At 38.4% G+C, this 27153-nt stretch overlaps 1 protein-coding gene across 3 annotated transcripts in view; it reads right to left on the reverse strand.

Annotated features, from left to right (window-relative positions):
* Positions 1–27153, reverse strand: part of CBL (Cbl proto-oncogene) — a 106966-nt gene that overhangs the window by 33277 nt on the left and 46536 nt on the right. For all 3 annotated transcript variants that reach the window (XM_070384082.1, XM_005897176.2, XM_070384083.1), the window contains one exon: positions 1839–1985. In XM_070384082.1, coding sequence (XP_070240183.1) covers positions 1839–1985 — 147 coding nt within the window. The remainder of the gene's footprint in view (positions 1–1838; positions 1986–27153) is intronic.

Consider the following 27153-nt stretch of genomic DNA (forward strand, 5'->3'; position numbering starts at 1 on the left):
CCGCTTTTCTTTGGCAGAATGCCACAAGTTAATCCCCTTTCTCACCTTCAGACATTTGCTGTATTAGAGAAGCAGGAAGAGAGATGAGATTATCCTTTTTGTATTAGAGATGTAACCTGTGGCCAGATCTTCACTTACTGTATTTAAACTAACCTTTTAAAAGCACATAAAACACCCTGATTCTTTTGAGGAACCCACACTATCAAGGACTACACTTGAGGAATATAAAGCTTAAGGTACAAGAAGAAAAGAGTTCTGATACAAATGAAGAAGAAATTATTTAACAAAAGAATGATTAAACTCCAGATATGGCTAGCAAAGGGTACTGTGGGATATCTATTTCTCAAGATCAAAAAAATAAATAAAGTAAAATCTCATTGCCTTTATGTATTCACCTGCCTGATAGAGATCAAGTGGCAATTCAAACTCTTTTCTAAAGTAGATAGTTACTAAGTTAAAGTAACAAAGTTAAACTCATGCCCATCCTCTTCAACTAGGTTTTTTAAAATCACTAATCATTCTATATCTGATGCTTAAACACAACTTTTTAAAATAAAGCAAGCATTTAACATACATCAAATCAATATGCAGTATATACCTGAGACTAACTTAACAGTGTGCATCAATTATATTGCAATTAAAAAAAAAAAAAGCATTCAAAGAGAGACTTACATTAGGATCTGTATATTCAACTGAAAAATTTTATTGTTTTCTACTTTTTCAGTTCTTTGATTTAAAATTTCAGAGTATATTCAAGAACATTTATATTAATACTGAGAAACAAAAACTTGACTTAAATCATGGGCTTCCCTGGTGGCTCAGTGGTAAAGAATCCGCCTGCTAATGCAGGAGACATGGGTTCAATTCTTATTCTTATTCCAGGAGGACCCCACATGCGTGGAGCAGTTGAGCGAGTCCCTGTGCCACAACTCTGAGCCTGTGCTCTAGAGCCCGGGGACCTGAACTACTGAAGCCCTCATGTCCTAGAGCCTGTGCTCCGCAAGAGAAGCCATTGCGATGAGAAGCCCATGCACCCCAATCAGAGAGTAGCCCCTGCTTGCAGCAACTAAAGAAAAGCCTGTGCAACAGCAAAGACACAGCACAGCCAAATAAATATATTTTTTTTTTTATAAAAAGGACAATATAACAAAGTGGAAACACAAGCCACAGACATCTCTAATGTTAGTGACTAACAAAGAATTAGTATCTTACAATAGGAAAAAGACAAGTCTATAGGAAAACAGCCAAGTCAGAAAAAGAACCTAGACAGGTGACAAATGTGAAAAGGTGCTCAAGCTCCCTTGTCATTAAGAATATAAAGCAAAATATGATACCAATTCATATTACCAGTGTTAGCCAAATTGCAGAGCTACTGGAACACATGCATACTACTCAAAGGAATAGAAACTGGTACAACCACTTTGGAAAGCAGTTAGGCAATGTATGGCAAAGCAGATGTGAAACCCCTGACTCAGCAATTCCACTCCTAAGTAAGTATTGAGAAACTCCTGCATATGAAGGCAAATACAATTTTGTTTTCTGTAGCACTGCTTGCAATAGCAAATAATTTGAAATGTATGTGTTCATTAACAGCATAATGGATTAGAAAAAAGAGAACAGCATGGGTTTCAACAGAACGGCAAAGGTCTATCTACTTCTTTAAGAAAAAAAAACACAAACATGATCAGAACAACAACAACAAAAAAACCAGGCTAATATTTACCACAGTTGGGAAGTAGTTATGCATATATTCATTATTTTTCTGTTTCAAACTAAACAAAAACCCAAAATACAAGCTTCAGTTCTTCATAGTTTAAATTCATTATTTTGACACTTACTTTTCCCCAAAAGCTTTCCTCCAAAATTCTGCAGCATCTGCTTTAGTAATCCGAAACGTGTCTCCTTGAAAGAGTCCACTTGGGAAGATTCCTTTTAGTTCTGCCAGCATGTGGCTGAAGATCAGGGACAGTTTGGTCAGGTTTCGCCTAAAAATGATCAGAAGTGCAATGGTTAAATGAGAACATAAAATTATTTTTATTTTAAATGTGCTGAATCCACTACACCAGGTGTGTGATTATAATGCAAGAAAGACTGTTGCATTCATTGAAGTCCACTCATGTCCCTCCATTCAAATAGGCATTAACAGGTAAATAAGAAAAAAAAATTTAACAGTAATCTATTTCAAGACTTTTAATCTTAAATTAATAAGGCCTAATAACTGAGCATAAACTTCTGTGAACAAATCTATCTTTTTTAGGCTGATAGATAAAAGAGGACTCAACCAAAAAGTGTAAGAAGTTGTACACTGCTGTAACCATTCACTCACAAAAGAGATGTTAGAAAAGCAAAATATATTATTTCCTGCTTTGCATAAACTAATCTGGATGTTTAAATTATCCCAACTCATCTAAATTAAAAGTAAATTAAAAATCCTCAATAAACAGGACTATTTAAATATCCAGAACAAATATTGTCATTAATCAGACCTAAAAGAGATAAGTTTTCCTCTTTAAGGAACTTCTTTTTCTTTATAAAAAACTAAAAACCAACATCCAAACCATGGAAAAATTTCTAAATAAGTGCACATGCTGCTGCTAGATTTTAACAAGGTAACTTTCACCTGACCACCTCTGTTTAATGGTTGTGGTGATAAAGTACCAATTCAATACACCAGATGATGTCTCCACTTTCAAGTGTGTACTTAAATCAGATTATCTCGGTAATCTTTAACGGTACTGCTACAGAACAACATACAGATGTCTTAGATATTGCTATTCACCAAACCAGCTACTATTACAGTTGCTTATTTTCCCTTGCCTCAACAATTAGTATTTATGTATTAAAAGTCAATTCTTGTCATACAAGTAGACGATAAAATTTCAAGTCAATTCATGATCAATTTTATTGCCTCAAAATTCTCTTTAACACAGATTTTTCTTTTCACCATTAGTCCCATCTTTGTCCTTCCTAGATAAAATGCTGCACCAAGTCCCTATAGCCCTAACTTTTCGGTAAAATACTTCTGAAACCTTTCTAATCAGCTTTTCAACAAATCAGCTTAAGTTTTCTGGTATCTGTCTTTTGCACCTGTATCAAGTTTTACTCTAATTTTCCTATTTCTGAAAGCACCAAAAAAGTGATAAAATCAATATTCATTGAAGTCAGTCTAAAATAATTCATATGCCAAATAGCTCAAGTAAGTTGTAAAGCTCAAGTAAGTACGTTGAAAAACACAATCACTTATCCAATCCCTAAACTCCATTAACTGTTTTCCTCTTGGTATTTTAAGAGCCTTCAATTGTTGCTGGTTAGGACAGTTACTATTTTAATAAACAGGAAACAAAAACAGAGACTATTGAGATATATATATATATATCACAGATAATAATATAGAAAATCTGCAAAGCACAAATTATTCCCAATGACTTCCCAAAGTCTTCAGCAGGACACCAGACTGCACAATGCACTAAACTCTAATATTTACATAACATTTTGCAAAATGTTAATCCTTAAAGATAAGCAAGAGAGAGTCCTGATTCCCTTAAGATATGCTAAATTGCTGAGAACTATGTGTAAAGAACTATGCTAAACAGTACAGCAGAGTAACATATATGACAGAAAATACACATATTACAAAGTTACAACAGAGATCTTTTTGGAAGAAACAGTTTGAATCCTCCTTCTTCCTGAAAATGTCTTTCCTTAGTTTCTCCAGTGTCATCCTCTCTTGGTTCTCCTACTTGCTTTTGTTCTTCCTTTTTTCCTTTCTATCCTCCTAAAACAGCTATTTCCCAAGAATCTGCTCTAAACTGAAGAATCTGCTCTCCATTTCCTTTCTTTCTCCATGCACTCTTATGACTCTTCCTTTGCTAACTCAAGGATTCAAAAACTGCTTTGCAAAAGATTCCCAAATCTTAGGCCTTGGTAGCTTTCCAACTGCCTACTGTATTTCTCCAATCAAATGCTAGCACCTCAAAGCAACATTCTCAGACTTACACTAACCTTCCTTGAGTGAGGCGTTAATAAATTTGGAATTTGAGATTAACAGATATATACAGTTCAGTTCAGTCACTTAGTCATGTCTGACTCTTTGCGATCTATGGACTGCAGCACATCAGGCCTCCCTGTCCATCACCAACTCCCAGAGCCTACCCAAACCCATGTCCATTGAGTCGGTGATGCCACCCAACCATCTCATCCTCTGTTGTCCCCTTCTCCTCCAGCCCTCAATCTTTCCCAGCATCAGGGTCTTTTCCAATGAGTCAGCTCTTCCCATCAGGCGGCCAAAGTATTGGAGTTTCAGCTTCAACATCAGTCCCTCCAATGAACACCCAGGATTGATCTCCTTTAGGATGGACTGGTTGGACCTCCTTGCAGTCCAAGGGACTCTCAAGAGTCTTCTCCAACACCACAGTTCAAAAGCATCAATTCTTCGGCACTCAGCTCTCTTTACAGTCCAACTCTCATATCCATACATGACTACTGGAAAAATCATAGCCTTGACTAGACAGACCTTTGTTGGCAAAGTAATGCCTCTGCTTTTTAATATGCTGTCTAGGTTGGTCATAACTTTCCTTCCAAGGAGTAAGCACCTTTTGATTTCATGGCTGCAATCACCATCTGCAGTACTACATACAAAATAAATAGCAAGGACCTACTGTACAACAGAGCTATATTCAGTATCTTGCAATAACCTATATGGAAAATAATCTGAAAAAGAATATATGTATAAAACTGAACCACTTTGCTATAACCTTGAAACATTATAAATCAACTATACTTCAATCAAAAAACTTGTCTTTAGTCTATTCCTATACATGTTCAATCACACCACATATAACTACCTACCTTTTAAGGGGAGGGGGACACAATTTCTATACTACCAATGAGACAAAATCCAGCTCAGCTTTGATTTTAGACTTTCCACTAACCTGGGTCTAACCTACCTTTATAACTAATTTCACTAGCATATTCCAGCCAAACTGAATATTTTCAGTTCACTTGCTCAGTCATGTCCGACTCTTTGCGACCCCATTGACTGTAGCACATCAGGCTCCCCTGTCCATCACCAACTTCCAGAGCTTGCTCAAACAGATGTCCATCAAGCCAGTGATACCTTCCAACCATCTCATTCTCTGTCTTTCCCTTCTCCTCCCGCTTTCAATCTTTCCCAGCATCAGGGTCTTTTCCAGTGAGTCAGTTCTTCACATCAGGTGGCCCCAAAGTATTGGAGTTTCAGCTTCAACATCAGTCCTTCTAATGAATATTCAGGACTGATTTCCTTTAGGATTGACTGGTTTGATCTCCTTGCAGTCCAAGGGACTCGCAAGAGTCTTCTCCAACACCACAGTTCAAAAGCATCAATTCTTCAGCACTCAGCTTTCTTTATAGTCCAACTCTCACATTCATACATGACCACTGGAAAAACCATAGCTTGGACTAAATGAACCCTTGCTGGCAAAGTAATGTCTCTGCTTTTTAGTATGCTGTCTAGGTTGGTCATAGCTTTTCTTCCAAGGAGCAAGCATCTTTTTGATTTCATGGTTGTAGTCACCATCTGCTGTGATTTTGGAGCCCCCCAAAATAAAGTCTGTCACTGTTTCCATTGTTTCCCCATCTATTTCCCATGAAGTGATGGGACCAGACGCCATTATCCTAAGTTTTCTGAATGTTAAGCTTTAAGCCAGCTTTTTCACTCTCTTCTTTCACTTTCATCAAGAGGCTCTTTAGTTCTTCTTCTCTTTCAGCCATAAGGGTGGTATCATCTGCATATCTGAGGTTATTGATATTTCTCCCAGCAATCTTGATTCCAGCTTGTGCTTCATCCAGCCTGACATTTCGCATGATGTACTCTGCATATAAGTTATATAAGCAGGGTGACAATATACAGCCTTGATGTACTCCTTTCCCGATTTTGAACCAATCTGTTGTTCCATGTCCAGTTCTAACTGTTGCTTCTTGACCTGCATACAGATTTCTCAGGAGGCAGGTCAGGTGATCTCCTATTCCCATCTCTTGAAGAATTTTCCACAGTTTGTTGGGATCCACAGAGTCAAAGGCTTTGGCATAGTCAATAAAGCAGATGTTTTTCTGGAACTCTCTTGCTTTTTCGATGATTCAACAGATGTTGGCGATTGGATCTCTGGTTCCTCTGCCTTTTCTAAATCCAGCTTGAACATCTGGAAGTTCACAGTTCACATTCTACTGAAGCCTGACTTGAAGAATTTTGAGCATAACTTTGCTAGCGTGTGAGATGAGTGCAATTGTGCAGTAGTTTGAATATTCTTTGACATTGCCTTTCTTTGCAACTGGAATGAAAACTGACCTTTCCCAGTCCTGTGGCCACTGCTGAGTTTTCCAAATTTGCTGGCATATTGAGTGCAGCACTTTCACAGCATCATCTTTCAGGATTTGAACTAGCTCAACTGGAATTCCATCACCCACCTCCACTAGCTTTGTTCATAGTGATGCTTTCTAAGGCCCACTTGACTTCACATTCCAGTATGTCTGGCTCTAGGGGAGTGATCACACCATTGTGGTTACCTGGGCCATGAAGATCTTTTTTATATAGTTCTTCTGTGTATTGTTGCCACCTCTTCTTAGTATCTTTTGCTTCTGTTATGGACAAGAAATGGTCCATACCATTTCTATCCTTTACTGTGCCCATCTTTGCCTGAAATGTTCCCTTGGTATCTCTAATTTTCTTGAAGAGATCTCTAGTCTTTCCCATTCTATTGTTTTCCTCTATTTCTTTGCATTGATCACTAAGGAAGGCTTTCTTATCTCTCCTTGCTATTTTTGGAACTGTGCATTCAACTCTTCTCCTTTGCCTTTAGCTTGTTTTCCCAGCTATTTGTAAGACTTCCTCAGAGAACCATTTTGCCTTTCTGTATTTCTTTTTCATTTTACCTTTTCTTATACATGCTACCCCGATTCACTTTTTCGTCTCCGAATCACTATGTATTTGTTCCTTAATTTGAAAAAGACCCAGCTTAAATGTCAGTTTCCTAAGAGGCTAGCTAGAGGTAACAAACCTCTAAAATATCCTGAGTATTTTCAATGCAGTTCTTCTCCATGTCATCTGAACCCATCCTGTACTACAGTTATCTGTGTACACAAGGGCTGAATTCATTTCTGATGTATATTTATATCCTTCTGGCATCATTTCTAACCTTTATTACACCTCCAGAAAATATGTGACTTCATACTATGTGCTAGGCACTAGGGATGGATACAACAATGAACAAGACAAAATTCCTGGTTTTAGAGCACTCCCATTTCCTTGGTATCAGGGTTGTATGAGAAAAAGGCTTTGAAGAAAAACAAAGCAGGGTATGCAAAGAGAGGCCTGTATGGTTGCTGTCTTTAGAGAGGATGGTCTTACGGTCCTCTCTGAGTGGTGATTTTTCAGGCCAATTCTGAAGTGAAGGCAGGAAGCCAGTCTTTGGGTGACTGGGCCATGTCGATATCTTTGACTTTTCAAATAATTTTCCACTAAGAATCTACCAGGTATCCAGTACTATGCTGGATGAGAGATAAAATACACAAACCAAAATATAATGGGCCAAAAAGTTATTTTAATTTGTGGAGTAAGCCACAACAAGGAGAAAGTTATTGACCACAAGGATATAATGGCACCAGGTGCATAAGAACAATCTGAAGTGCTGGCTGAAACAGTTACTGAAAATCAATTTAAAACATTTTCCTACTCAAGGATGCATCTCCCAAAAAGCCAGCTTATATTTCTTAAAACCACCAGAGATGTGCACCATAAGCATCACACTTCTTAAAAGGAAAAAAAAGAAACTATAAAAGCCCATGCATGGATCAGAGTATTTGGTAAGTGGTCTGAGTTGCAGTTCTATTAAAAAACATTTTAAGGCAGTAGGCTTATGGTTCAGTGCCTTCAGGGCAGAATTTAACCAGCAAAATCTGTCTAAACTTGTAACCTTAGAGCAATGAAGCATGATGGATATTTGGGCTTATTACAAAAAATTACATTTCAAAATTCTGTCAGCAGTTACTTCAACTTATACAATGTGCTCTAATATTTCTCCAAAGATGCACAGAGGAACACAACTATTCAATTTTTCTTGTAAATGCACTGAAGACAAAACTTGTCTTTCTTAACTTTGAGTGGTAGCAAAAGCTTTTCTTTAATTCAGTATTTGAAGGCAGTTTTTACTACCCTTAACGCTAACCTTCACATCTAAGTAACTGCAAATTCTACTCTATAGCTTCCATCTTTCTTTTCTCTTGTCCTCTCACAACTTCCCCAGAATCAAACGCTGATTCAGTATGCAGTTATCAGTTTTTAAAAAGGTTCAGGACTGGTGTGAGTTCTTCTCCCCAACCTCGGGTCCTACTCTAAAAGCCAAAGTACCTTTGTACCTCAGGCCTAATATAATGGTATACATGTTTCCATGTATACTTTCAGCTAAAAGGGACTAAGATTTACGTGTCACCAATACATAAGGATACTGAAAATTAAATGACCACTGTTCCTGTTTTAGCTTCAAAAGTAAAAAGATAAATACAACCTGACAGAAACCACAATCACCATTTCTATAGATCAAGCAAGACAGTGTTGGAAAGCAGCCTTTATATTAATATGAAACAAACAGAAAACTCCTTAAAGGAGGCCAACCAATGAATTTTCTATTACACAAAATACTAAAACACAAGCTGCCATGTTACTCTTGGCCACAAAGTACTTCGCAAAGAGGAAATGGAAAAAAGAACATAGTATGGGGAGATATATTAACCCTCTATATTAAAGTGTATCTATTAATGTTTAAGTTAAGTACAGAGAACAGTACCATTCTTTTTTGTTATAACGAGAATGTTCCATCCCAAAAAAAGTTTCAAGAAAAAGACTTTTGAGAAATTAATATTAAGAGATTGAGATCTAGGAAAAAAATTCAATGATGACTTACAAAACAATCAGTCCAATGTATTCAAAAAGATATTCTCACAGTTACTTTTTCTGAAACTACATTTTGATAGTCAGCTGCTGTCATTCAGTGGCTAAACTGCATAACTGACAGCATGCTGTTTATTCTTTCTACAAAAGAGTACTTGAAAATATATATGATAATAGTCAAGACAACTAGGGACTTCGCTGGCAGTCAAGGGGTTAGGATACCATGTTTCCACTACAGGAGGCACAGGTTCAGTCTCTGGTCAGGGAACTAAGATCCCATATGCTGTGTAGCATGGCCAAAAAATAGGGGGAAAAAGACAACTAGAAATCTAAAATGTATTTCCTGGTCTCCCATTAATCTACTGTGTCCTGCAACAGTTATTTAAACTTTCTGAGCCTCCTCTGACTCAAATGTAATATAAGGAAACTGGAACCAATTACTCCCAAAGGTATCTTTCCACTTATAAAAATGTATAAATGTATGTTATTATCACTGATTTGAAACTGGAAAAGAAACCTTAACTTCAGCAGTTTAACTGCATAATAAGATTGAAGAAGTCATAAGAGAAAAAAAGCCAGCACTTTACCTTTATATGACAGAGGGCTAGAAATTATGTCAAGAAACAAGAATTTTTCAAAGTACATTTTATTTCTGCCTGCAAAAATTTAATAAACTTACATCTTATGGAATTTTAAAAGTTACTTGTATGAACCGTATATGGGGATAAATTAAAATACTGTTGTCTACTCTAGTACTAGGGGTCTACTAAATTCCAGAATTTGTACTAAATTATTTTACTCAAAGAATTTTATCATTTCTGAAAAAATAACATCAAAAATCATCCCAGCTAAGTGAAAATACTGTCACATGTGAAAATGGTTCAAACTGGTTCAGAACTCTTATTTTTAAAAAGCAAAGAAAGTGGAACTTTCCTCTTGAAAACAATAATTTAGGTAACTGTAGCATCTAGGTGATAGGTATACAATTATTGTGAAATTTTTCCCAATTTTCCTGTATGACTGAAAAATTTTATAATAAAACACTGGTGGGGAAAACCTTAATAATCTATTTTAATAGTATCTGTAGACCCAATGATCCTGTACTTCCCAGGCAGTAAATTTCAGAATGATTAACACTTAATACAAGGATTGACAAACAAGCTGCACACCATTATATAATACCATTTTGGAGCAGTAAAGTATTTCCCAAATAAGGTCATAATATAACTCACTCTGCCACTCAGTCATGGTGTGAGCTGTAAAACCTATACAGATGGTGAGAAATAATCATACTGCTCAACAGTGACATGATCAATGCTTTTAAGTATTTCATTTACTGGTACCATTTCAGGGATAACTGTGTTGCTTTTTCTATTCTTTAAACTCCAAAACTTTATATGCAAGCACCAGTGTCATCCAAAGAACGCTGAGTGAGAACATACTGAGATGACATTTATAACTCAATAGCAGCATCCTCTGCTCACAGTAATCAGCTTTAAAAATAGATACAACGGAACTTCTTTCAGCAAAGCTTCACAGGAAGTCAATGAAGTACTGTTTAACTCTTATCTGCTTAAGCTGCTAAAAAAAAAAAAAAAAAAAAGGAGGGAGGTGAAGCAAAAACCATCACCTATTGAAAAAAAGTACTAAGCCAATATATCTAAAAATATCAATGACCTTTTTTACTTAACACATATTAAGTGTATTTGATAATATACTAATGGTCATGCTTTTGAGACCCCCCAAGTTACATGGTAACAGATTAGAACAGTATTATTCAGAGCATTTGGAGTCATTTCATAGAATTTTAAACCTGAAGAAACACTAATCTCATTTACCAGGTAAAGGGGAAGGCAGTAGCCTGCAAAAGAATCTCCAACATGACCCTCTATTACAACCTTAAAACATAGACTCAATCTCCTTAATCTCCCTACACCAAAATCCTCAATGATTTACCAACAACTACCAAAAACGTTCAAGCCACTCTGCTTAATAAGTCTAAGCATGCACAGTATGGTCCTGATTTACTTTTCCAGACATATACTACTCAATATTTCCAAAAACATTCTATATTTTCCAGGCCCCAGGCCTATTTATATCAATAATCTATGTCTCTCTTTCTCATAGTAACATTAAGAGTTTACCATGTATCAGATAGGCTCTTCCGGTGGCTCAGGCAGTAAAGAATCTGCCAGCAATGCGGGAGACCCACGTTCGATCCCTGGGCTGGGAAGATCCCCTGGAGAAGGGAATGGCTATCCACTCCAGTATTTTTGCCTGGAGAATTCCATGGACAGAGGAGCCTGGCAGGCTACAGTCTATAGGGTCTCAGAGAGTCAGACGTGACTGAGCAACCAACACTTGCACTTTTTTCATGTATCAGATACTTTGTTAAGCTATATGTATACCTCATTTAATTCTCATAATAGTGCTTTGAAACAGAAATTACTAATGCTATTTTACAAGGAGAAACAAAGACTTTAGTAACATCAAATAAGCTGTCCAGGTCACAGAGCTAGTAAGTGACAGAGCAGGTCTGTGATTCAAGAGCCCAGGCCTGCTGGTGTGATAGGTATCATTTCCTTTCCAATGACTATGGTTACAGAAATCTTGCCCATTCAAAATTCATTTTAAACGCTGTCTTCTCAGAAATGTATTCCCAGTCTTCATTTAGTGTCTAGTTTCAAACTCAGACACACGCCTGCCACGCCTCACAGCATCTTGTTCATACTCTGTTCTGGCTTCATCATGTCCCACTGTGTATCAGGTGTCTTATTCCCCAACAGGATGACAACTCCTTAAGGGCAGGCGCAGTGAGGGTGTCTTGTGCACTCTATCCCCTGCAGTGGTGAGCACACTGCCTTGCACTTAGACATTCCATAAATTTAGAGGATTGAAAAATATTCCTTATTTTTTAAATAAACTTTTTATTATGGGATTTTAGACTTACAGAAAAGCTGAAAAGATGGTACAAGGCATTCCCCCATATACCCCTCATTCAATGGTGTCCCTTAATAGTACCATCTTATATTCCTGTGGTACATCTGTCAAAACTAAGAAACTGTCAGTACAGTGCTATTAACTAAACCCTAGACTTTATCCAGGGTTCACCAGTTACTTTTTCCATTAATGTCCTTATCTATCCAGGGATCTAATCTAGAGTACTACGTTGTATTTATCCACACCATCTCCTTAGTCTCCCCTGGTCTGTAATAGTTCCTCAGTCATTCCTTATTTTTCATGATCTTAAACTGTTTTGAGGAGTACCAGTTACATATTTTTGTAGAAGGTGTCTCAGTTTCTATTTAGCCGATGTTTTTCTCATGCTTTGACTGGGGTTATCAGCTTTATGGTCACAATACCACAGAGGTGCCTAACTCATCACATAATACTGGAGAGCACATGAAGTCCCAGGACATCACTGGTGATATTAACTTTGACCACCTGAGTAGGTACCTAACTCATCACATAATACTAGAGGGCACATGAAGTCCCAGGACGTCACTGGTGATATTAACTTTGACCACCTGAGTTAAGGCACTAAGGATTTGCCATGCTTCTCCACTTACTACTGGAAAAGATTTTTTTTTTCACAGATACATTCCTTCTTTCATAACTCATGTAAAACAGGGCACTTATACTCGTCACTATTTTTAAATGATTAATGTGATATTCTCATTAAAGCACACACTATAAAGACATAGTATTTATAAGTTAATACCTTTGGTTTTTAGTGCATTTGGAAAAAACAAAAACAGCTTAAAACTCATTGAGAACATTTAGCAAATGTTCACTAAGTTACATTAACTTAAGGTACTAACTATCATCATTTCCTAAAGAGGTCAAGAATATAATCAGACTTCCCTATCTTTCAAAACCACCTCTGAATTTACTCACCCCAAATTCTGAAAGGTAACTGGAGCATCTATCTGCAGCTAAAAGCAAATTAACCCTGAGAACTGATTACTATTTCTCTATGTGTGCATGCTTAGTCGCTCAGCTGTGTCTGACTTTTTGTGATCCCGTGGACTGCAGCCCATCAGGTCCCACATCCATGGGACTTCTCAGGAAAGAATACTAGAGTGGGGAGCCATTCCCTTCTCCAAAGGGTCTTCCTGGAGAAGATGCCCTCGAAGGATCGAACTTTCATCTCTTGCGCTGCAGGTGGATTCTTTATGGTCTGAACCACCAGGGAAGCCCACTATTTCTCTACACCAGTGACTTAAAGAATATACAAATACATCAGTAACATAATACAGAAATCTCCAAAACTTCCCATACCCCTCAACAAGTGACAAGAACTACCAAGCACCTTCAGAAGTTTTATCTCGTGAACTTAAAAAAAAAAGTTTAAAATATACAGATATACAGACAAATTATATACCGAGGGAGAGACAGCTCTAATAGAATCTAATCAAATACGTAAAAAGCGTATCAAATTGTCATTAATTATTTAACTCCTGAGTATATGATTTATCAGACATCCATTTCCATTTCAAATACATGGCTTCCCAGAACAAACACAGAGTAACTACAAGATTTTGCTGTTCTCAAAAGTTGGGAAAGAAGAAATTTTCTGTATCTAACTGAATCTCCTCTATGTGGAGGCATCAAAATCAGAGAATCTTTATCACTGCCATTTTCTGCAATGTATTTTCCATGAAAAATAATTCTCCTCAAGTTCAAGAATCTGTGTCTGTACAACTCTGGTGTTAGTATTTTACTTAGTAGTATTTAATTAGCAGCATTTTACAAAATTTAATATGGTTTTATTAAAAAGCTATAGATAAAGACAACGTCAGATAACATAGGAAAGAAGGTCTTCCTGGCCCTGACCAATTATCAAAGCAAACTCACACATTTAGGCAGACTTTGCTGAGGACTAGAGTAAAGTGTCAAAAGAGCATGGGTGGGAGAACCACTAATTAAAACTAATATGTTTTAGGAGGTTTCTTGGATTTTAAAGAATAGATGGGATTTCAAAAGACAATATGGGAGGGCAAGGGATTCCAAGTCAAGGTAATGACCAAAGCAAAGGCTCAGTAGAAAAAAGTTCAGGGACTGGCAAATAGATGGACATGGGCTTCCCAGTAGCTCAGTGGTAAAGAATCCATCTGCAATGCAGGAGATACAGGTTCAATCCCTGGGTCAGGAAGATCCCCTGGAGAAGGAAATGGCAACCCACACCAGTACTCTTCCCTGGAAAATTCCATGGACTAAGGAGCCTGATAGGCTACAGTCCATGGGGTCGCAAAGAGTCAGACACCACTGAGCGACTGAGCATGGGCTAGACTGTAGAATCATGGCAGCATGTGATAAAACTGAGTAACACAAGCAGGACTCAAAATGTAGAGATTTAATTACCATGATGAGGGAGATTACAGATGCAACAGGACGTCATTAAGGGTTTGGAACTGAGGAGTGACATCGAATCTGTTTCAAGGCCATAAATGATAGCAGTATGCAAGATGAAACAGACAGGAAATGACAAAAAGCAGCAAGCTCAATCAGGATAGTACTGCAGCAGAAAGGTAATGGGAGCCCAAAAATGGGCAGTAAAATAAGACAGATTTGAGAGAGACTGCAGAAGTAAAGGGAGAAGGCAATGGCACCCCACTCCAGTACTCTTGCCTGGAAAATCCCATGGACAGCAGAGCCTGGTAGGCTGCAGTCCATGGGGTCCCAAAGAGTCGGACACGACTGAGCAACTTCACTTTCACTTTCTTTTTTTTTTTTTTATATTTGATCTTCTATTTTATTTTTTTAAATTTTATTTTATTTTTAAACTTTACATAATTGTATTAGTTTTGCAAATATCAAAATGAATCCATCACAGGTATACATGTGCTCCCCATCCTGAACCCTCCTCCCTCCTCCTTCCCCATACCATCCCTCTGGGTCGTCCCAGTGCACTAGCCCCAAGCATCCAGTATCGTGCATTGAACCTGGACTGGCATCTCGTTTCATACATGATATTTTACATGTTTCAATGCCATTCTGCCAAGGGAGAAGGAAGTGGCAACCCACTCCAGTGTTCTTGCCTGGAGAATCCCAGGGACAGGGGAGCCTGATTGGCTGCTGTCTATGGGGTCGCACAGAGTCGGACACGACTGAAGCGACTTAGCAGCAGCAGCAGCAGAAGTAAAACCAAGAAAACGAGATGATTAGTAGGAGGGAAGAGATGATGAAACTGAGCCTGCGCAGCTGAGAGTAGAGTCTTAAAAATAATATGCTAATAAAATTAATACATTTTTAAAAAACTTTTTGTTTTTTTATTGGGATATAGCCAATAAACAGGCTTCCCTTGTGGCTCAGCTGGTAAAGAATCCCCATGCAATGCGGGAGACCTGGGTTCGATCCCTGGGTTGGGAAGATCTCCTGGAGAAGGGAACAGCTACCCACTCCATATTCAGGTCTGGAGAATTCCACAGACTTATGGAGACATCCATGGGGTTGCAAAGAGTCGGAGGACTGAGAGACTTTCAGTTTCTTTCATAGCCAGTGAACAATGTTGTGGTAGATTCATGTGAACTGCGAAGGGCCTCAGCCATACATATACAATAAAGCTAATATTTTTAAAGGGCTTACTGTGTGTCAGGCATTTTATATTTTTTATTATTTAATTAATTTTCACACACAATCCTCTCAGACAGATTCTGCTCTTACCCCCATTTTATAGATGAAAGAAACCTTGGCTGAAAGAAACTAATCCAAGCGTCAGTCTCATAACTAATGCCTGTCACCACTATATAATCCTAACCGAGGGAACTTACAAGAGGAAGCTGGTTTGCTAATGAAGAGGACACATTCAGTATTCAGACATGTTGAGTGTGAGATGTCTGAAAGATATTACCATGGCCCGTCTAGCAGGAAACTTGGGAAGGAGGTAGCAAGTAAGGAAATAGATTTGTGAGTATCTCTATAAGGCCGTTTACACTGTTGAGAATGACCTATCTGCTAATTCACTCACATGGGATATCAAAATGAAATGGAGCTTTTACCAAATCAACATATTGTATGTCTTAAACTTACAGAATGCTGTATGTCAATCACATCTCAATAAACTTCTAAAAGTTTAAAAGAAACTGAAACACCATTTGAAAAGATTTGGAATTTCTCCCTTTGGGAGTATGGGGGTATGTAGGATGGAGTCAGAAAAGGACAGAAGTGGCAGGCTTCTCTTATTAAAAAATATATATATAAAAAATATATATATATAAATGTGTGTGTGTATATATATATATACACACACACATATCACCCTAAATACTTGCTCCAGAGAAATTAAAATACATATCCACACAAAGACTTGGACATGAATGTTCCTGTTAACTGCATTTATAGTAGCCAAAAACTGGAGACAACTAAAATGTACATCAATGGATAAACAAATTGTGGTAAACCCATATAATAGAATTCTACTTAGCAAGCAGAGGAATAAGCTACTCATATGCAATGTGTGTGTGTATATATATATGAAATTATTTTATTGATCCAGCGACTTTTTATTTCCACCACAGTTCAGTTACTACCTTGGTCCAAACTACCACCATCCCTCCCAGATTACTGCACCTGACCCCTGACTGGTCATCTTGCTCTTTCTGCATTGCGTGGCAACGAGCTTAACTAGGACCAGGGGTGGCTCCTAACATCTTCCCAAGGAACCTCTACCTCCAAAGTCTCTAGCTACCAGGAAACTGGTTCTCAGCAACTCCTATAAAGAGGTGGCACCAAACATACTTTTTTTACCTCACTTATCACATTGACCCCCATAAACAGAGAGAGTACAGGAGTACAATGGGGGAGGTTGAGCCCCTTTCCTGGAGCTCACTCCCAAGACACAGCCAACTATGCTTGAGCACGTCTCTCCACAAGACACCAAGAAAATATGGGTCTCTATACAGGCCCATCCTTCCATCTATGAATTCAAGCCCGATGTTCACCTAGAATGCACTGAGAGCAAGATTTCAAAAATGCTTGCTGGGACTTCTGGGGCAGCCCAGTGGTTAAGACTCTGTGCGCCAATGCAGGGAGACTGGTTCAATCCTTGGTTGGGGAACCAAGATCTCCGCATGGCCAAAAAGCAAAAGTTAAATTAAATTTAAAAAAAAAACTTGCTGAAGACAGCAGAAGAGACACAGATGTAAAGAACAGACTTTTGGACTCTGTGGGAGAAGGCGTGGGAGGGAAGATTTGAGAGAATAGCACTGAAACACGTATATTACCATATGTAAAACAGGCGACCAGTGCAAATTCGATGCATGAAGCAGAGCACTCAAAGCTGGAGCTCCGGGACAACCCAGAGGAATGGGGTGGGGAGGAAGGTGGGAGGAGGGTTCAGGATTGGGGGACACATGTGCACCTGTTGCTGATTCATGTCGATGTATGGCAAAAACCACCAAAATACTGTAATTAGCCTCCAATTAAAATAAGTTAATTAAAAAACATACTTGCTGAATGAATACTTGCATAAAGAAAATTTCAGTAGCCTTTGAATCATGCCATTTCTTTTTTAAAAGTAATGGAAAATATACACGACATAAAATTTATTACAACTATTTTGAAGTGTATATGTACAACATTTCTCTTAACATTTTCCCCCTCCCATAATTTTTCAATGAGTGTATATCTCTAATTTTTAAAAAATCAAATACTTAGGTCCTGTGGTATTAAGCAGTGCCTTAATCACTCATCAAATCTATGCATAGATTTGCATCTAGTAATTATGCATCTAGTAATAAAAAATACTATTTTTAAAACAAAAAGGTACTATTCAGTCATATACAGGCCTAAAGAGCCCTTCACAATGTTTCATGTCAAGAGAACTTAGCTTGGGGCTTCCCTGGTGGCTCAGTGGTAACGAATCCACCTGCCAATACAGGAGAGACAGGTTCAATCCCTGGTCTGGGAAGACTCCACACACCACAGAGCAACTAGTAAGTCCGTGTGCCACAACTACCGAGCCTATGCTCAGAGGCCAGGTGCCGTAACTACTGAAGCCCGCGTGCCCTAGAGCCTGAGTTCTGTGACAAGTGAAGCCACTGCAATAAGTCCACACGCTGCCACTAAGAGCAGGGTCCGCTCATCACAACCAGAGAAAAGCCCATGCTGCAACGAAGACCCAGCACAGCCATAAATAAGTACAGAAATAAAATTATTTTTAAGGAAACAGAGAACTTAGTTCAAACTCACTGTTAACAGAAATAATGATGAAAGATTTCCTTTCCTAAAAAGCCACTTAGTGGCTTTTTAGTCATGCCCTTTTAAGTTAGAACAGAACAGAAGAAAAGGGATCGCTACAATCTGGCTCAATGTTACAGGGTAAATAAAACATTCAACTAATTATTTTAAATGTAAATAAGAAAAATACCATAAGAATAAGAATGAAACAAGTTAAGATATAGTAACTCTGAATACTTAAATCATTTAGATATATTTTATTAGATGCTAAGCAGGATGAGTGTTTTGCATGTAAAAGGAGTAAGGGAAGGGTTTAAACAAAGAGGAAAGAAAAATGCTAATGGGAGTTTTTTATTCCGTTTCTTTAACAAATTTAATACATAGGGTTTTAAGCTTTCAGAACAAAACATACACTTCAGGTTCAATAAACAGCAAGTAAAACTAAACATATATATATATATATATATGTTTCCAGGATTCAAGTTCACTATGTTTCTAACATTTTCACGCTACTAGGTATCTCTAGCAAGCATTTGCTGCTTTGTATACTACAGTCTGGCAAAAAAGATTCTTGTAGCCAGCTTTTGAGCTTGTTCTTTAAGATGTCCTAATTTAAATGCAGTTGTAGACTTCACAAGTATTATGGTTTTAGAGCAAGTCTTGGTTGGCACTATTAGAGCAAAGTGATTACAAAAGGTTTTCGCGCATTCTACTCAACATTCACTGCCTACTTCTCTATACTGCTCTGGTCTTATAAAGTCATCACTGATTCTTTGAGGGGAGGCAAGGGCCAGCGTACCTTCATATTCCCTATCTGCATAACCAAGCCTATGTTCTGTTAAATATATTCTGAGTGAAATTCTCTTGCTATGTGAATACCTAATCCTATAGTAAATCACAGTACTGAATATTTGCCTGTTCAAAAGACAGGTCTATTAAAATGTTTTAACTTCCCCAAGTTTATATAGTTTATCATTTCATATACTACTTGAAATATGGCCTCCAAGGGATCGTTTCTGTAATATGAAATGAAACACACAATCATTATTCCTTTAGATTCAAACCAAGAAAACCAAAGTAATCGTTAACAAACACTTTGGAGGCTAGCTTAAATTAAAAAGGCCCTGGCACTTAATAACTTCATACACTTGGGTAACGTAGTCTAACTTTCTGAGCCTTGGTTTCCACATCTATAAAGTGAAAAGGCAAAGGTCATGCTCTTTTTGTTCAACATAAAAGAGAGAGTGCCCAATTGATATGTGTGGTGAGACAGGGAGTCAGTAAAGAAGATTAGACCACATTTGAACTTTTCAAGCATACAGAAATCACATGATAAATATTAATGGTATCTGAATTTGGAAAACCCAACCCCCAAATTAAATTTTAGACTGAGACTCTTACTTTCAGCCAAGATGGAATTTGCAGGGACTGGATATGCCCTCTCTGAAAGAACTAAAAAACTGGACAGAATATATAAAATAATGGTTTCCAGACCGTGGACATCATGCAACAGAGGACTGTGATCCCTAAGAGAGGGGAAACAAATGGAGGTGAACTCTTATGGCTGATTACACTTACTGCATGGAGTTTCCAGGTCTCAGCACTCGGACGGGGGACCCAGGCAGAACCTGACCGTCTCTTCAGTTGAGAAAACAGAATCGAGTCTGGGGAAACCATGGCAGCTGGAGTTCTCAGTACAGAATACAAGAAAGGAGAGACATGCATAGAGAGCACAAGCTCAGGAAATCCACAGCTGAGCACCTATGAGCAAAGGGCAATACCTGAGGTTGGGGACGACCCGTATGAAAGGAGCACAGGACACGCCCCAGTTCTCACATAGGCGGCGGCGGAGGAATCTTATAATTCAGAGAGCACAGGTAATTCTAACACACAGCTAGATTAAAAGCTATTCATCTATCTGGAGAAAACTCTTAAATTTGAAGATACATGCCCCCAGTGTTCATAATAACACTATTAACAATAACCAAGACATGGAAGCAACCTAAACGTCCATCAACAGCTGTATGGATGAAGAAGATGTGGTGTGTATGTGTGTGTGTATACGTGTACACACACACACACACACACCAAATGGAATATTACTCAGCTAAAAAAAAGAATGAAATAATGCCTTTTGCAGCAACATGATGGACCTACAGACTATTACATATCTTCTGTCACCCTGTTTGTTTGTATATATACACTGAGCACATCATGAGATGTGCTGGGCTGAATGAGTTACAAGCTGGAATCAAGATAGGTGGCAGAAACATCAACCACCTCAGATATGTGGATGATACCATTCTAATGGCAGAAAGTGAAGAGGAACTAAACAGCTTCTTGATGAGGGTGAAGGAGGAGAGTGAAAGAGCCAACTTTAAAACTAAATATTAAGCAAACCTAAGATCATGGCATCCGGCCCCACTGTGCTATGCTTAGTTTCTCAGTTGTGTCCGACTCTGTGACTTGCGTTTCTCCAGGCAAGAATACTGGAGTAGGTTGCCAAGCCCTCCTCCAGGGGATCTTTCCAACCCAAAGATCAAACACAGGTCTCTCGCACTGCAGGCAGATTCCTGACCATCTGAGTCACCAGGGAAGCCCAAGAATACTGGAGTGGGTAGCCTATCCCTCCTCCAGGGATCTTCTCGATCCAGGAATTGAACTGGGGTCTCCCGCACTGCAGGCAGATTCTTTTCCACCTGAGCTACCAGGCCCCATTACTTCATGGCAATAGAAGTAGTGACAGATTTCCTCTTCTTGAGCTCTAAAATCACTGCAGATAGTGACTACAGCCATGAAATCAGATGATTGCTTCTTGGCAGGAAAGCTATGACAAACCTAGACAGTATGTTGAAAAGCAGAGACGTTACTCTGCCAACAAAGGTCCATATAGTCAAGGCTATGGTCTTCCCAGTGGTCACATACAGCTGTGAGAGCTGGACCATAAAGAAAGCAGAGTGCCAAACAATTAATGCCTTCAAACTGTGGTGCTAGAGAAGACTCCTGAAAGTCCCTTGGACAGCAAGGAGATCAACCCAGTCAATCTTAAGGCAAATCAATCCTGAATACTCATTGGAAGGACTGACGTTGAAGGTGAAGCTCCAGTATTTTGTTCATCTGATGTGAACAGCTGACCCACTGGAAAAGTCCCTGATGCTGGGAAAGACTGAGGGCAGAAGAAAAAGAGGGTGTCAGAGGATGAGATGGCTGGATGGCATCACTGATACGATGGACGGGAACTTGGGCAAACCTCAGGAGATGGTGAGGGACAAGGAAGCCTGGCACGCTGCAGTCCATGGAGCTGCAAAGAGTCAGACACAACTGGGCAACTGAACAACATATTTATATCTGAGTATATACATACACACAAAATGGAATATTACTCAGCTAAAAAAAGAACGAAATAACACCATTTGCAGCAATATGATGGACCTACACCCAGATAATCACAATGGTGTGATCACTGACCTAGAACCAGATATCCTGGAATGTGAAGTCAAGTGGGCCTTAGGAAGCATCACTACGAACAAAGCTAGTGGAGGTGATGGAATTCCAGTTGAGCTATTTCAAATCCTAAAAGATGATGCTGTGAAAGTGCTGCACTCAATATGCCAGCAAATTTGGAAAACTCAGCAGTGGCCACAGGACCGGAAAAGGTCAGTTTTCATTCCAATCCCAAAGAAAGGCAATGCCAAAGAAGGCTCAAACTACTGTACAATTGCACTCATCTCACATGCTAGTAAAGTCACGCTCAAAATTCTCCAAGCCAGGCTTCAGCAATATGTGAACTGTGAACTTCCTGATGTTCAAGCAGGTTTTAGAAAAGGCAGAGGAACCAGAGATCAAATTGCCAACATCTGCTGGATCATCAAAAAAGCAAGAGAGTTCCAGAAAAACATCTATTTCTGCTTTATTGACTAGGCCAAGGCCTTTGACTGTGTGGATCACAATAAACTGTGGAAAATTCTGAAAGAGATGGAAATACCAGACCACCTGACCTGCCTCTTGAGAAATCTGTATGCAGGTCAGGAAGCAATAGTTCTAACTGGACATGGAACACAGACTGGTTCCAAATAGGAAAAGGAGTCTGTCAAGGCTGTATATTGTCACCCTGCTTATTTAACTTCTATGCAGAGTACATCATGAGAAACGCTGGACTGGAAGAAACACAAGCTGGAATCAAGATTGCCGGGAGAAATCTCAATAACCTCAGATATGCAGATGACACCACCCTTATGGCAGAAAGTGAAGAGGAACTAAAAAGCCTCTTGATGAAAGTGAAAGTGGAGACTGAAAAAGTTGGCTTAAAGCTCAACATTCAGAAAACGAAGATCATGGCATCCGGTTCTATCACTTCATGGAAAATAGATGGGGAAACAGTGGAAACAGTGTCAGACTTTATTTTTGGGGGCTCCAAAATCACTGCAGATGGTGACTGTAGCCATGAAATTAAAAGACGCTTACTCCTTGGAAGGAAAGTTATGTCCAACCTAAATACCATATTCAAAAGCAGAGACATCACTTTGCCAACAAAGGTCCGATTGGTCAAGGCTATGGTTTTTCCAGTGGTCATGTATGGATGTGAGAATTGGACTGTGAAGAAAGCTGAGCGCCGAAGAATTGATGCTTTTGAACTGTGGTGTTGGAGAAGACTCTTGCGAATCCCTTGGACTGCAAGGAGATCCAACCAGTCCATTCTGAAGGAGATCAGCCCTGGGATTTCTTTGGAAGGAATGATGCTAAAGCTGAAACTCCGGTACTTTGGCCACCTTGAGCAAAGAGTTGACTCACTGGAAAAGACTGTGATGCTGGGAGGGATTGGGGGCAGGAGGAGAAGGGGACGACAGAGATGAGATGGCTGGATGGCATCACTGACTCGATGGACGTGAGTTTGAGTGAACTTCGGGAGTTGGTGATGGACAGGGTGGCCTGGCGTGCTGCGATTCATGGGGTCGCAAAGAGTCGGACATGACTGAGCGACTGAAATGAACTGAGAGACTATTAAGTGAAGTCAAGTAAATATTATGTATCACTTATGAAACAAATGAATTTATTTACAAAACAAAAATAGACTCAGAGACATAGGAAAAAAACTTATGGTTACCAAAGGAGATAATAGAGGGGCAGAGGTAAATTAGAAGGTTGGGATTAACATATACACGCTGCTATACATAAAACAAACAACAAGGACTTATTTATAGCATAGGGAACTATACTCAGTATCTAAAATGGAGAAGAATCTGAAATCTCTCTCTCTCTCTCTCTCTATCTATATATATATAATTACACCTCATATACACCTGAAATTAATACAACATTGTACAAAATTAACTATACTTCAATTTTTAAAAGGTTAATATTTTTTTAAAAGTTATTCTGGCCTTACCTAACAAAGTTTAAAAGGATCAAACTATTTAGCTATATCCCAAAATACAGCTCAAGAATATTTATAAGGATACAGAAGTATAGAGCACCTACCACAGTAAAATTAACAATGTCTAGCATCCAATCAAAAATCAGAAAACATGAAATTGAAGCAATAAGCAAGTGACGATAAAAATAAATCAATAGAATTAAATCCATGAGTGACACCAATGACAGAACAGACAAGAATATTGAAATAATTATTTTAACTATATTTGTACAAAAAAGCAGAGAAATTCTTGTACATGTTGAAGATATGAAAGACATAAAAAAGATCTAAACCTACCTTCTGGACATGTAAACTAAAATGGGAGGGACTCTCAGCAGATTAACTACTGTAGAAGAAAAGACTAAATAACTCAAAAGCCCAGCAATAGAAAATCCTCAAAATAAAACAGTGGAAAAAAAATGAAGAACAGAATACCAGTGGCCTATGGGGATGACACCAAGTAGGCAAATATACATATAAATGGAGTCCCCTAAAGGGAAGAAAAGAAAATTTTTTTCTGAAGAAGTTAGATAAAAATTTTCTAAAACTATGAATTTTAGACTAAAATAGTACAAAGAACAAATTATGACAGTGTCATATCTCTTTCTCAAGTCCAAGGAAGACATTTCTATTCCACATTTCTATTCCAACCTTTACCCACTGAACTCCTCAAATCAACAATCTAAGCAGCTACATCCTAGCTATAGGACCAGCAATTATTAAAACCTATTTACCAGCCTTGATATTCTGTTCCTTTGAAATGTATAATGGTTCAAACATAAAAGAGGATTAAGATTAGCCTGCCTTGCTCCAGAATTACAAGACAGTACTGGAACAGTATAACATCAAGTCACTCTTCAAGAGACTAAAAGGAACTACATCAAAATAACAGCAGCATGAATCACTATCTTTTTCCTTGCACTACTTTTCAATTCTCTATAACATGGCTGTAGCACTTTTAAAACTTGTATATCAATATAGTAGTTCTCAAAGTGTGCTATGCAACCCCTAGGGGTCTTTGAGACTCTTTCAGAGAGTTTGCAACGTTAAAACTATTTCCATACTACTACTTAAGACGTGACATGATTCATCTTTTCCACTGGGTTGACACTTGCACCGAAGGCACAGAGTCAATGGTGAGTTGTGTCTTGCTGGTGTCCTGGCTGTATCAAGGCAGGAGCCCTGAACGTACATGGAGGCACCGTATTCATCACCATGATTTGCAGTAAAATAAAAAACAAAATGCTAATTGCACTTCAGAATATCCTTGATGAAACAGGAAAGACCATTAATTTCTTTAGATTTGGAATATTGAGAATATTTTAAAAAATATTCAGTTCAGTTCAGCTCACTCAGTCGTGTCCAACTCTTTGCGACCCCATGAATCGCAGCACGCCTAGGCCTCCCTGTCCATCACCAACTCCCAGAGTTCATTCAGACTCATGTCCATCGAGTCAGTGATGCCATCCAGCCATCTCATACTCTTTCGTCCCCTTCTCCTCCTGCCCCCAATCCTTCCCAGCATCAGAGTCTTTTCCAATGAGTCAACTCTTCGCTCAAGGTGGCCAAAGTACCGGAGTTTCAGCTTTAGCATCATTCCTTCCAAAGAAATCCCAGGGCTGATCTCCTTCAGAATGGACTGGTTGGATCTCCTTGCAGTCCAAGAGACTCTCAAGAGTCTTCTCCAACACCACAGTTCAAAAGCATCAATTCTTCAGCGCTCAGCTTTCACAGTCCAACTCTCACATCCATACATGACCACAGGAAAAACCACAGCCTTGACTAGACGGACCTTTGTTGGCAAAGTAATATTACGTGTGACCAAATGATAAGTACCCAAGAAGCATTCTCGCTGTAATAACAGTTGTCCTCACAAGAAGCATTCGTGCCATGTTTAGTTAGTTGAAGAAGTTGCTTTTTTTTGAGGAATATCTTCTTTTGTTAAGCCATTTTTAAATGTACAATTCTGTAGCATTAAGTACATCCACAATGTTGTATAACTATCACCACTACCCATGTCCAGAATTTTTCATCATTCCAAACAGAAATGTTAGCAATAACTACCTACTCTCCCTCTGCCCAGCCTCCTGGTAACCTCCTTTCTAACTTTCTGTCTCTATGAATTTGCCTAGTCTAGATACCTCATATAAGCAGAATCTTACAATATTTGTCTTTTTGTATCTATTTCACTTAGTACAATGCTTTTAAGTTTCAGCCATGTTGTGGCATGTATCAGAATTTCATTTCTTTTTATAGCTGGATAATATTCCATCACATGAGTACATCACCTATTGCTTGTCCATTTATCTAGTGAGGGACACTTGTGTTGTTTCTACCTTTTGGCTATCAGGAAGAATGCTGCTATGAACTCAGGAGCACAAATATCTAAGTCCCTGCTTTTGATTCTTTGGGGGTAGATACTTAGCGGAATCAGTAAATCATATGGTAATTCCACTTCAACTTTCTGAGGAACCACCAAATTCTTTACAAAGTGATTGCACTATTTTACATCTCCACCAGAAATGGAAAAGGATTCCAATGTCTCTTCACCAATTTTTGTTAGTTTTGCTTTTTTCATAATAGCCACTCTAATAAGTGTGAAGTGGTATCTTGTGGTTTTTATTTATATTTTCTTAATGACATGGAGCATCTTTTCATGCACCTATTGGCCAACTACATAACTTCTTGGGAGAAGTGTCTATTCAAATCTTTTACTCATTTTTGAACTGGGGTGGGTGTGGGTGTGTGTGTGTGTGGGTGTGTGTGTGTGTGTGGGTGTGTGTGTGTGTGTGGGTGTGTGTGTGTGTGTTGAGTTGTAGGAGTTCTTTACGTCCTCTGGATTTAAATTCCCTAATATAGGCTTTGCAAATATTTTCTCCCAGTTGGTGGTTGTCTTTTCATTCTCTTATTAGTGTCCTTTGTTGTCTTTTCATTCTCTTATTAGTGTCCTTTGATGGATAAAGTTTTTATATTTTGATAAAGTCCAGCTGATCAATTTTTTTTTTTTTGGTCTATGCTTTTCGTGTTATAACTCAAGAAATCACTGCCCAATCCAACATCATGAAGATCTTCACCTGTTTTAAGGGTTTGGTATTTAGCTCTTTAATTTAGGTCTTTGATCATTTAAAGCTAATTTTTATATGTAATATAAGGTGAAAGTCTAACTTCATTCTTTTAATTGTGGTTATCCAGTTTTGCTAACACCATTCATTGAAAGGACTTGGCATCCTTGTTGAAAATTAATTGGCCATACGTATGAAGGTGTATTTCTGGGCTCTCTGTTTCATTCCATTTGTCTCTATGTCTATCCCTATGCCAGTACCACATCATCTTGATTACTGTAGCTTTGTAGTAAAAGTTTTGAAATCAAGAAGTGTGAATCTTCCAACTTTGTCCTTTTTCTAAATTGTTTTGGCTTTTTAAAGTTCCTTAAGATTCTTAATGAATTTTAGGATTAGAGTATCAATTTTTACCAAAATGGCAGCTGGAATTTTAACAGGAATTGCACAGGACCTTTAGATCAATGTGGGTAGTACTACCATCTTAGCAATACTGACTCATTCCTAATCTACGAACATGATATGTCTTTCTATTTATTTGGGTCTTCTTTAATTTCTTTCAGCAGCATTTTGTTGTT

The sequence above is a fragment of the Bos mutus genome, chromosome 15 (assembly GCF_027580195.1).
Source record: "Bos mutus isolate GX-2022 chromosome 15, NWIPB_WYAK_1.1, whole genome shotgun sequence".
Taxonomy (NCBI): Eukaryota; Metazoa; Chordata; class Mammalia; order Artiodactyla; family Bovidae; genus Bos; species Bos mutus.